Source organism: Erinaceus europaeus, chromosome 23 (genome assembly GCF_950295315.1).
Source record: "Erinaceus europaeus chromosome 23, mEriEur2.1, whole genome shotgun sequence".
NCBI classification, from domain to species: Eukaryota; Metazoa; Chordata; class Mammalia; order Eulipotyphla; family Erinaceidae; genus Erinaceus; species Erinaceus europaeus.
The window spans coordinates 337,122-348,758 of NC_080184.1; the positions used below are offsets into that span (position 1 = coordinate 337,122).

Consider the following 11,637-nt stretch of genomic DNA (forward strand, 5'->3'; position numbering starts at 1 on the left):
TTGCGGCACAGGCCTCCCCTCCACCCCAGGGGAGGGTGGAGGCATGGAGGGACCGGCTCCCCTTTGCCCCCACTGGCAGAGGCCCGGGAGCCGCCCCTCTGGCACCCATAAAAGCAGCCAGGGCCGTGGCGGGCACTGTGGAGACATGGCAGCTGGCCGGGTGCAAGTGGGGGTCCTGCTTCTGCTGGGCGCAGCCCTGTGTGGTGAGTGCCCTGGCTGAGGATTCCTAATCCCCCCCATAAGCACCCCCCCCCCGCCCCTCCGCTCAGGCTGTCTGGGCGCCCCGGGAATTCTCGTCCCGGACCCTCAGGACGAACAAGCTGTGGGGCAGGTGCCTGGGTCAGGGTGCTCAGGCTGGGGGTGCAGGTCTGGGAGGCGGACTCCCCGATTTCTTCTGTACACCCCCTCCAGCGGCACAGCCACGCGGTCGGATCCTGGGGGGCCGGGAGTCAGGGCCCCACGCCCGTCCCTACATGGTGTCCGTGCAGGTGGACGGCAAGCACGTGTGTGGGGGATTCCTGGTGGCCGAGCAGTGGGTGCTGAGTGCTGCCCACTGCCTGGAGGACGTGTGAGTGGGGCTGGGGGGGGACTCATGAGTAGGGCTGGAGGATGCGTGAGTGGGGCTGGGGGGACTCAGTGGGGCTGGGGGACTCATGAGTGGGGCTGGGGGGACTGGAGGATGCGTGAGTGGGGCTGGGGCTGGAGGCTGGGGTCAGCGCCTAGGCGGGGAGGTGTGGCCCCGTCTGGTGCCCCCAGCTGCTCCGTGGCGTAGGGAGGGTCCCCTGACTGCCCCGTCCGGCCCCCAGCGGCCCAGGGAAGACGGTGCAGGTGCTCCTGGGCGCCCACTCGCTGTCGCAGCCGGAACCCACCCAGCAGCGCTACGACGTGCTCCGCGCGGTGCCACACCCGGACAGCCGGCCTGACACCATTGACCACGACCTGCTGCTGCTGCAGGTGCGCCCCAGGCCCGGGCCCACCGCCCCCACCGCGTCCGCAGTGCCCCTCCACGCAGCCCGCCACTGACCCACCCTGGGCCCCGCCGTGACCCCCTGACCGCCCCCAGCCCCCGCAGAAGCCCACCCTGGGCCCCGCCGTGACCCCCTGACCGCCCCCAGCTCCCGCAGAAGGCCACCCTGGGCCCCGCCGTGCAGCTCCTGGCGTGGCAGCGCAAGGACCGCGACGTGGAGGCGGGCACCCTGTGCGACGTGGCGGGCTGGGGCGTGGTGAGCCACACTGGGCGGCGGGCCGACCGCCTGCAGCACCTGACGTTGCCCGTCATGGCCCGCGCCACCTGCAACCAGCGCACCTACCACGACGGAACCATCACCCAGCGCATGATGTGCGCAGAGAGCAACCGCAGGGACAGCTGCAAGGTGCGCGGGGCGGGGCTTGTTGGGTGGGCGGGGCCGCCGGGCGCGGCTTGTTGGGTGGGCGGAGCTGCCGGGCCACGTGGGCGCGTACAGGGCGGGGCCACCGGGCCAGGGCTCCTCCAGTGGGCGGGGTCACATATCCGTGGGGCTTCCCGAGAGGTCGAGGTCTAAGGTGGGCGGGGGGGGGGGGGCCAGCACGCGATGTGGGCGTGGCTAAGTCGGGGCGGGGCGGGGCCTGGGTGGAAGCGAAAATGGAGAGTGTCCGGCGGGGTGGTCCGATGGGTAGGGATGGTTGCAGGCGTAGGAGGTGGAGGGCAGGGCCAGGAACCTGGACGGGGAGCCCAGGCCAAGGGCCCACGGCCGGGCCGAGGTCTGGGGAAGTGGGCCCGGGTCCTGGGGTGCCAGCCCTCTCCCCCCCACGCAGGGCGACTCCGGGGGCCCGCTGGTGTGCGGCGGCGTGGCGGAGGGCGTGGTTACGTCGGGCTCGCGCGTCTGCGGCAACCGCAAGCGGCCGGGCATCTACACGCGCGTGGCCAGCTACGCCGCCTGGATTGACAGCGTGATGGGCGGCGCCGCCTGAGCCGCCCGCAATAAAGCCTGCAGCATCCGCCCGCCCGCCCCGCCCCGTGTGCTGCTTCCTGACCGCCAGCTAGGCCTCCACTTTTCCCTGCTGAGCCCTCACCCTGGGTGAGGGACCCACCCGCCCCTCTCCCGAGCCCCCTGCGCGGGGCCCGGTCCACGGTCACCCCTACACTGACCCTGGATGGGTAGGACCATCCGGCCCGTGCTTGGAGAAACTGAGGCTCAGAGCAGCCCGACTCCCAAGCAGAGCCGCCAGGCCTGTGTTCCCTGCGTCAGTGGGGTCGTTGCCCGGGCCTGCTCGCCCCACCCCACCACGCGCCCTGCCCCAGGACCCCAGGCCTCTCCCTGGCGGGACCCCCGTCTGAACCCCGCTGGCTGTCGCTTCCCCACGAGTTCGGGGGCAGAGACAGGGGCTCGAGGTGGTGGGAGACCCCCTTGGGCTTGCGCTCTTCGTCCATCCACTCACTGGAGTCACGCGTTCGTCCTGTGCGCTTGTGTGGAGGGTTTGGTGGAGTCCAGCTGGTCAGCTCCACATGTGGCCTCGGGGCACCCAGCTGGAAGGGGACACTTCAGCTGTGAGGCCACCAGGTGGCTCTGGGGAGACAGTAGCTCACTAGCTACCCGTGGGTGCGGCCCTGGGGTAGGGGGGCAGGTGGGCGAGGCTCTGCCCACAGAGGGAGGGTGCCACACACAGCCTGGCCTGAGCCCGGGGCCCCACAGCAGGACCAGCCTCATCTGTGGTGCCTCCCTGTCCCGAGCCTGAGACTGTGCTTGGAGAGGTGGCCTTGGAGTGGCACACCCGGGAGAGCAGAAGCATTGCCGGGCGGAGGGACCTGAGTTCAAGCCCGGCTCCACACCTGCAGGGGGAGCTCCTTGAGTGCCGGAGCCGGGCTGCAGGTGTCTCTCATTCGGTCTGTCTCCGCCTCCCCCGCAATTTCTGTCTTTATAAAGAAAAAGCAGGGCAGAAGGGTAGATAGCATGGTTATGCACACACACTCATGCCTGAGGCTCCAAGGTTCCAGGTTCAGTCCCACACACCACCGTAAGTCAGAGCTGAACTGTGCACTACTGGGAAAGAGAGAGAGAAAGAAAGAGAAGCAGGAGCAGGTGGGAGTGCACCTGGCTGGGCACATGTCAACTCAAGGACCCGGGTTCAAGCCCCTGGGCCCCACTGTAGGGGGGAAGCTTCATAAGCAGTGGAGTGGGGATGCAGGTATGTCTGTCTGTCTGTCTCTCTCCTCCTCCTCCCTCTCACTTTCTCTCCATCTCCATCCAATAGGTAAGTAAACGAGACAGAAGTCTGGGAGTTAAAGGACTATTTACAAGATGTTTTAATGGAAGCCAAAGACGACTGAAGGGCGTGCTGCTGGGGGAGGGGGGAGGATGGCACCTGAGGGGTTCCCTCCCGATGCCTCTCGGGGGCCCAGGTGGCCCAGGTGATGCCCGCACAGCCCCCCTCCCACGTCCTCTTCTAGAACGAAACCAGCTGTTGCCACTCAGCCGGCAGGTGCCTGGGGCACAGGGTCCCAAGGGGGCCCAGAGGGGGCTCAGGCGGGGCTGAGCAGGTGGACGGACAGATGGGCTCAGGGGCAGCTGCGGGGCAGCCTCCGCCACAGCCCCCCGCACAGGCAGTTCTTGGTCCAGCGCTGCTCCCACTGCTGCACGGCCGTCGCCGCGTTGGGGGACCTAAGCATTGTCACGCAGCCGCACCTGCGGGCACCGGGTGGCCTCCTGAGCCCCAGGATCCCATCCCCGGAGAGTCCTCTGGGTCCCGGGACCCCACCCCCACGGAGAGCCCCCTCACCGGGTGCAGGCCTTGCACTCCTCTGTAGGGTAGGCACCCAGGTGCAGCCGCCGCAGGTGGTCGATCTTCGGCTGGCCCGGGGCCCTAGGGGGGCGAGAGGGTGGGCACTGATTTCCCTGCGCGGGGTCAGGCAGCTGGGGGAGTACACGTGCCCCACTAGGGAGAGACACCGGGCAGGAGAGACAGGGGCCCTCAACTCCGGCCGTCCGGCAGCAAGTCAAAAATCAAGTAGATGGGGAGCCGGACGGAAGCCGGCCAAAGGGGTGTACCTGAGCAGGCCATCGAGCTGCAGGGCTGTGGCACTGCTGGGCAGGGCGGGGGCCTGGCCAAAGCGCAGGCGCAGGGGCTGCTTGGGCTGCAGGCGGCTGGCCAGCCCGTCGCTGACCGGCAGCCAGTCCAGGCGGGGCGGGAGCAGCTGGCTGGGCAGCAGGCAGCACTCGTCCAGCAGAGTCTCGTCCGGCTCGTTCGCAGGGCCCTCGTCCCGGCCTGAGGGGGGCACACTCAGCGCTGGGCGGGGCCCTGACGCCCACCCACCTGCCCATCCACGTGGGGCCCAGGGGACACCGGGACTGCAGGCCGGGAGCTGAGCATAGGCCAGCCCAGGGGCTGCACCAGCACGTGGGGGCCACGCCAGGACCTGGCCTGGGGCAGAGGGCTGCAGGGACTGGCGTTTTGGTGGAGAGCCCTCACAGGAGTCTTACTTTGGCGGGGAGCATGGGGGGGGCTGGGTGGGGACTCACAGCTGGTCCAGAGCTTGGTGAGCAGACGGAAGAGCAGGGACATGCTGTCCTGGGTGTCCGACGTGGCCGTGTAGACCGGCAGGCAGCTGGGCTTCAGCAGCCCCCAGATGCGGATCACTACCATGAGCTCCCGAAGCATGCCCAGCGAGGGCCCGTCCCGCAGGAAGCTGTGGCCCGGCCGCAGCGGGGAGCCCTGGGGGAGGTGGGGTCAGACCATAGCTGGGGGAGCCCCAGTGACAGACCAAATCTAGGATCTAGGGGAGCCCCGGGGGCAGTGGGGGCAGACCCTAGCTGGGGGAGCCCGGGAGCACAGGACAGGGAGTACAGGACAGCCAGGGGAGAGTGAGCGGCCCTCCGGAATGGCCGAGCAGGCACCTGGTTGGGCAGGCTGGTCAGCAGGTAGAGCACAAAGTCGCCCACCCACTGGAGCAGCTGCTGCAGTGCCTGGAGCGTGTTCATGTCGAGCACGAACTCCTCCGTCTTCAGGTTGATCATCACCTTGTCGATGTCTGCGGGTGGCCCGGGTGGCGGGGTGAGACCTGCCCCGCCCCGGCCGCCCGCTCGTCCCACGCACCCACGCACCCACGCACCCACGTACCCACGTCGGTGATCTTAGCGCAGACCTCGCTGAGCCGGTCGCCAGGGCTCTTGTCGGGCGTGTTGAGGAAGTGCGGGCGCAGCAGAGACTTGAGCGTGGAGCTGACGGCGATGAGGAAGAGCTTGGCGTGGTAGTCGCACACGCGGGTCAGCGTGCAGGGCGACAGCTTGCAGAGCGACGCCTTCATGGCCAGGATGCGCGTGGACAGCACCTGGGGGCCCAGCACAACCTCAGGCTCCGACCCCCACCCGTGCACACACTCGCTCTCCTGGCTCGACAAGGGCAAAAGTCTGTTACCGAACCCCCGTCACCTTCCTGGGGGCACACAGAGTGCGCCCAGAGTTGCTCCAGGACCCCGGGCCTCAGCCGCCCTGTGCCCCTCCCAAGTTCAGAAGTCTCCCGCAAAAGGAAACCATGGGGGCTGCGGGGATAGCTCGGTAGGTAGGGCACCCACCTTTCCTCTTCATGGTAACAACAGAGAGAAAAGCAAGGCGTTGCACTGACACCCACCAGGCTTCGGGTCTCAGGCTGCATGTCCTGGGCTGAGCTCTGACCCCTGACCCCGCGGGCCCCACCTGCCACAGCGAGGCGCTCTGACCCCTGACCCCGAGGGCCCCACCTGCCGCAGCGAGGCGCTCTGACCCCTGACCCCGCGGGCCCCACCTGCTGCAGCGAGGCGCTCTGGCGCGTGTACTCCTCGTGCAGCCGCTCCACCAGGCTCTGCACCATGCCCGGCTGCACGTGCAGCAGGATGTCCCACCAGTCGTAGCCCGTCACCATGCAGTACTCCAGCAAGAACAGCAGGTGGCGCAGCGCCAGGCTCACCTCCAGCGGGTGGCCCAGGGACGGCGACACGCGCAGCAGGCTGAGCTGCAGGACAGGATGGGAGGGGGCGGTCACTGGGGTCAGGGCTGGTCCTGTCTCCGCACCGCACCGCCCCGCCCCGCCGCACCCCCACCTTGCCGTGGCTGTCGATGGCCACCAGCGCCAGCGAGGTCCAGGACAGCTGCACGGCCTTGAAGTGCACGGCGGGGCCGGCGGGGCGCGGGCGCTTGAGGGCCGGCTCGTCCAGGGAACGGGGGGCCGCGGCTCCGTAGAACACAGCCATGCTCTGCAGCGACAGCCGGTGCACGATGTGCACGCTGCCATCGTGGAAGGCCAGCGCCAAGCCTGGGGGTGGGCGGGGTCAGCGGGGGAGGCCCCGCCCCCGCCGAGGCCCCGCCCCCGCCAGCCAGCAGGCCCAGGCCCCGCCTCACCCAGGCCTGGGTAGAACTGGGTGTCGTTGGCCACCTTCAGGTCGGTGTTGGTGAGGGAGATGGGCAGCTTGGGCAGCGCCACCGCCGACACGCGGTCCAGGTCGTTGGTGGCCGACAGGATCCGCCACTTGAGGATCATGGGCTGCTTGTCACCCACTGCGGGAGACGGGGTCACACTGTGGAGCTCTCGGCCGGCAGGGGCTCTGGCCCCGCTCCCACTGACCAGGCACCAGGGCACTAAGGGCCCGAGGTGACCACCGGCCCCCTTCCCAGGACCCTCAGGACAGGGGACACGCCGGCTGGCCGGCCCCCGACGTCTGTATGGGTGTTCCCTGCTCTCTGGCCCTGGGCTATGGGCTGTCACATGACCACGGGGCCTGGCCAGCCAGCAAATGGGGCTCCAGGGTGGCAGGCCAGCTCGGGGGTCCAGCCAGGAGGAGGTGGCGCGGACCAAGACGCACCCACGGGGGAGATTTGCTGGAAGATGTTGTTCACCGGGAGCCCCTCCTTCCGCAGAGACCAGCACTCCACGATGCTGCTCGTCTGGCTGGACGCGCACAAGAGCACCTGGGGGAGTGGCAGCGAGGGCACGCATTGGGAGGCGGGCGGGATAGAAGGGGGCGGGGCCGGGCAAGGTGAGGCCAGCGGGGAAATGAGGGGGCTGGGCCGGGCGGGGCCATGGAGGTGGGCAGTGAGGCCCTAGGTAAATGAGGGGGCGGGGCCGGGGCCAGGGAGGCGGGCAGCGAGGCCCTAGGTAAATGAGGGGGCGGGGCCGGGGCGGGGCCAGGGAGGTGGGCAGCGAGGCCCTAGGTAAATGAGGGGGCGGGGCCGGGGCCAGGGAGGTGGGGGGGCGTCCAGCGAGGCCCTAGGTAAATGAGGGGGCGGGGCCGGGGAGGCCAGAGGGGAGTCGAGTTGAGGGGGGGCAGGTCCAAGCAGGCTGGTGGGGGTCCCCACTCTTTCTGCAGCACCCCAGCTCTGCCCGCCAAGGCGGCCCACCTGCTCCGACATGTCGCGGGCCAGGAATCTGAGGTGTGTGACTGCGGGGAATTTGTCCCGCCTGGCGAGGTCGGTGGTGCAGCGCATGAAGAGCGAGGGCAGGATCTCCGTGTCGATGTGGCACTTGTCGCTGACGACGCTCACGCACACCTTGAAGAACTGCACCGGTGATGCGCTGCTGCCGTCCGCTGTGGCCACCACGATGTTGCCACCGCCCGTGAAGGCGATGTCGGCCAGCGCCACGCGGCCCCGCAGCCGGCACAGGCTCTCGGTGGACGTGAGCACCTGCCCGCTCGGCCTGAGCAGGGACACGGTGACCAGGCCGCTGACCGTCACTGCGATCCAGCCCTCCATGGGCTTGCCCCCGAACAGCGTGAGCGACGGCGAGAACTTGACGCGGGAGAACTTCTCCCCGAAGCTGGAGGCGGCCGACTGCAGGGGCGGAGGGTAGGGGAGGGAAGGGGAGGGGAGGGGAGGGGTGTCGCTGGAGCACGGTCGGTCGGGACTCAGGGTCAGGAGCTGCAGCAGGGAGCCCCCACACCACCCAGGAGGGCAGGAGGAAGGGGCACTGCGGCTCATGTGCACGGTGCCCCCAGTTAGATGGGGGTCGAGGAGAGTCAAGGGGAAGCTCTTGAGGGGTCAATATTAGAAGACTGAAGACTGCAGCCACCGGCTAAGGGAAGGGACAGAGACTGAGGCCACCACCCACCAGTTAAGAAAAAGCTTTGGGGGCGGGGAGACAGCATAACAGTCATGCAAACAGACTCTCCTGCCTGAGGCTACAAAGTCCCAGGTTCAATCCCCCGCACCACCATCAGCCAGAGCTGAGCAGTGCTCTGGTGTTTCTCTGTCTTCTCTCTCTGCATCTCTCTCAAAAGTAAAATAAATTTAAAAAAAAATTTTAATTATCTATGTTTAAAAAAAAGAAAAGAAAAAGCTTTGGGCGGTAGCACAGCGGGTTAAGCACACATGGCGCAAAGCGCAAGGACCTGCGTGAGGATCCCGGTTCAAGCCCCTGGCTCAAGCCCCCGGCTCTCCACCCGCAGGGGTGTCACTTCACAGGCGGTAAAGCAGGTCTGCAGGTTGTCTTGCCTTTCTCTCCCCCTCTCTCCTTTTCTCTCTGGCCTATCCAACAACGATGACAACAATAACTACAGCAACAATAAAAAAAAAAAAAAAAGGGCAACAAAAGGGAATAAATATATTTTGGGGGTCGGGCAGTATCACAGCGGGTTAAGCACACATAGCGCAAAGCGCAAGGACCAGTGGAAGGATCCCGGTTCGAGCCCCCAGCTCCCCACCTGCAGGGGTGTCGCTTCACAGGCAGTGAAGCAGGTCTGCAGGTGTCTGTCTTTCTCTCCCCCTCTCTGTCTTCCCTCCCCTCTCCATTTCTCTCTGTCCTATCCAACAACAACAACAATAATAACAATAACAAGAGCAACAAAGCGGGGGGGGGGGGGGATGGCCTGAATCTTAATCTGCTTTTCACCTGAAAAGTGAAATTAGTGATAGTGGCATTTTGTTTACAAATATATACTTAAAGCATTTTAAATCGGGCCTTCACAGTGCTAGCTGTTAAGAGCATTTACCTTTCTCTGGGTTCAGAAAAAGAAAGAAAGAAAGAAAGAAAGAAAGAAAGAAAGAAAGAAAGAAGGAAAGAAAAAGCTCCTTTGAGGACAGCCGCCACCAGTAGAACAAGAGGCTACTAAGAGCCCAGGTCTGACAGACTCTCGCTGGTCGGCGCAGGGCCCCGGGTTCAAAACCCCCAGAAGCTGGTGGAGGGAGGGGCCGCTGGCAGGTATCGGGCAGGGAAAGGGCATCCCCGACCCGACCCAGGCGCAGCACCCACCTTCTCCACGTGCAGAGCCAGCTTCACCCCATTGTGCAGCCAGGACAGGGCCACGATGGGGTCACCCTCTACCAGGCTGCCCGTCAGGCTCTCCCAGCTGTTGGCCAGGTGGTCGGCCATGCTCCAGCACTTGATCTGCCCGTCCGCGTCTGCTGACAGGAGCCGCGAGCCTGTGGGGGGACGGGACAGCGGGCGTCAGGCGGGTGGGCAGGGGCACGGGAAGGGGTGTGGCCCGCAGGCACCCTCACCTGACTGGTCCCACTCGAGGCAGGTGATGGCCTCGCGGTGCTCCGAGGGGATGGAGTGCACGTCCCAGGGGTGCTCGGTGTCCAGGATGTGAATCGTGCGGGTCAGGTCTGGGGGAGGGGTGGGGGTGACTCGGGTGCCCGCTTGAGAAACCCGCCCGCCCGAGTGCAGAGCAGGCTGGGGCGTTTCCTCCCGCCGGCTTCAGGGTTTCTGGAGCCTTCTCTGGAGCCGGCACCAAGTACAGCCACCTGCCTGGGAGAGGCCCGCCCCACCGCCCCACCGCCCCACCGCCCCACCGCAGCCTGCAGCTCCAGCCCTCATTCTAGGTGGGGGCGCACCCTGCTCATCGTTCCGGAGGTCGGTGGTGAAGGCGATGAGGTTCCGGCAGGACCAGGCACAGGCCAGAGGCACCGACGGGCAGTGGGTGCTCCGGGGCCACTTCTCCCACTCGCAGACGTAGGCCAGGTCCATGGAGGCTGGGGATCCCGCCGTCAGGGGCAGAGCCTTGGGAGTGAGGGAGGCAGGGGTCCCTGCAGGGAAAGCAGCGGGCCAGCACTCAAGTGGGTGGGCTGCGCTCCCAACACGGCGGAGGGGTCGTCACGGGATGGCAACACGGGTGGGAGGCAGAGTGGGGGGACAGGAGACAGGAGGGGTCCCTGTGAGTGCCTCCCTGTGGCAAGGCCCTGCTGGCTGGCTGGGAGGCCGGCAGAGGGTCTGAGTCTGCTGAGGCACTGGGGGCAATGACACAGGTAGGGAGGTCGCAGTCTATCTCGGGGAACCCCACAGACTTGCAGGGGGGCGCTGGCAGAGTCCTGGGAAGCCTCCGATTAAGCAGGTCTGTCTGCACCGAACACTAGCTTCTGACCCTGCAAAAGAGAAGCCGGACTGACCACCCGCACCTCCATTCTCTATCACTCCGCGGAGCTATGCCCCCACCCCACACCCTTCAACAGTTTGCAAGGTCTCCCAGGCCAGCCCCCAGCCCCAGTTTTCCCCCTGAGCCCTCCAGTGCGACCTCAGCTCTCAGACCGGCTCCGCTGGGACCACACAGCCTCTAAGGCCCTTCTCAAGGGCTGCAGATCCCGACCAAAAGCCGATCGGCAGACCACGCTGCAGACCCCGGCCTAGCACACGCCTCAGCCTTGCCTCTGAGCCTACAAGGTCCAGGCATTCCTGCCTCGCGAGAGTCGCAAAGCCAGCAGCACCCAAAAGCTCCAGGCCCCAGAGCAGGCGAGATCCGATTCCGCCCACCTTGACCACGCCCACCGAAGGCACAGGCTCCGCCCCCAACTCAATCCCCAGCTCTGTGATTGGAGCAGACTCGCTCCGGGCCCCGCCCCCATCCCGGAGCAGCCCCGAGCCCCGCCCTGTGATTGGAAGCGACTCGCTCCGGGCCCCGCCCCCGAGCGTTCGCTTACTAAGATCCACAGGCCCCGCCCGCACTCTGCTCCAGGGCCTCCCCGAGGACTCCCGGGCCCGGCACAGACACCCCGCTCTCCCCGCCGCTCTCCGGCAGCCTCTGCGCCCAGCCCCGCCCGCTGACCCCTCAGGCCCCGCCCCGCCCCGCCCCGCCCCCTCAAAACCCGCGAATCCCCGGCCGCGCTCCCTGAGCCCGCTCGCACCGTCTGGAGTCTGCCGCTGCCACGGCCCCGCAGCCCCGCGCTCACCGGCCCGTCCGAACGTCCCTCCGAGCGGGCGGCGGCGCCTCCCGGCTTCCTACAGCGCCGTCTCCGGCGCTGCCATTTTCCCGGCGTTTCAAGGTGCGCGCGCAGCGCAGTCGCTTGCAAAGGCTGCTGGGACAGTGGTGGCTCCAGTCCCGCCCGCTCTCCGCGGGCATATTTGCATGTAATCTGAATAAACTTCCCAGCAACCCCAGTTCAGGGTGGTAAAATGAAAAGTACTCGATAAAGAGTCCCTCCAGTGACTAGCCCTGTTGTGTTATGCTTTGCGTGCCATGAGAGTATACTGTATAAAGTATATATCTTTAAAGCTATGATGAGATCCACGGGGTGGGGGAGTCAAAGTCATCATAACTGCGAAGTGATAGTTCTTTTGTGCTTTAAATAGTCCTGAAAGTGACTCTGCCTTCGTGCTCGCTTCGGCAGCACATATACTAAAATTGGAACGATACAGAGAAGATTAGCATGGCCCCTGCGCAAGGATGACACGCAAATTCGTGAAGCGTTCCATATTTTG

General features: G+C 66.4%; 2 protein-coding genes and 1 non-coding gene across 7 annotated transcripts; 2 read left to right on the forward strand and 1 right to left on the reverse strand.

Moving 5' to 3' along the window:
- CFD (complement factor D) lies at positions 1-1,991 on the forward strand. The gene is made up of 5 exons (XM_007524854.3): positions 1-203; positions 412-568; positions 807-954; positions 1,116-1,373; positions 1,795-1,991. Exons 1-5 carry the CDS (start codon positions 44-46, stop codon positions 1,948-1,950), a joined length of 879 nt encoding a protein of 292 aa, XP_007524916.3. The 5' UTR covers positions 1-43; the 3' UTR covers positions 1,951-1,991.
- Positions 1,992-3,399: 1,408 nt separating this feature from the next.
- On the reverse strand, positions 3,400-11,220 carry MED16 (mediator complex subunit 16). 5 transcript variants are annotated; one of them, XM_060181449.1, is made up of 17 exons: positions 11,064-11,206; positions 10,439-10,551; positions 10,230-10,309; positions 9,780-9,945; positions 9,444-9,551; positions 9,196-9,365; positions 7,347-7,778; positions 6,812-6,917; positions 6,351-6,506; positions 6,053-6,264; positions 5,758-5,964; positions 5,095-5,305; positions 4,872-5,005; positions 4,497-4,689; positions 4,026-4,242; positions 3,757-3,840; positions 3,400-3,662 (listed from the first exon to the last, which is right to left on the reverse strand). In XM_060181449.1, the coding sequence occupies exons 4-17, from the start codon at positions 9,910-9,912 to the stop codon at positions 3,536-3,538; spliced, it is 2,490 nt and encodes an 829-aa protein (XP_060037432.1). In that variant the 5' UTR covers positions 9,913-9,945; positions 10,230-10,309; positions 10,439-10,551; positions 11,064-11,206; the 3' UTR covers positions 3,400-3,535. The 5 variants fall into 5 exon arrangements, with proteins under 5 accessions (XP_060037432.1, XP_060037431.1, XP_007524854.1 ...); XM_060181448.1 differs by having other exon boundaries at positions 10,439-10,565; XM_007524792.3 differs by lacking the exon at positions 10,439-10,551 and having other exon boundaries at positions 10,230-10,307; positions 11,064-11,220.
- A 310-nt stretch (positions 11,221-11,530) lies between these two features.
- LOC132535682 (U6 spliceosomal RNA) lies at positions 11,531-11,637 on the forward strand. Its single transcript, XR_009547397.1, has one exon. It is a non-coding gene; the product is annotated as a U6 spliceosomal RNA (small nuclear RNA).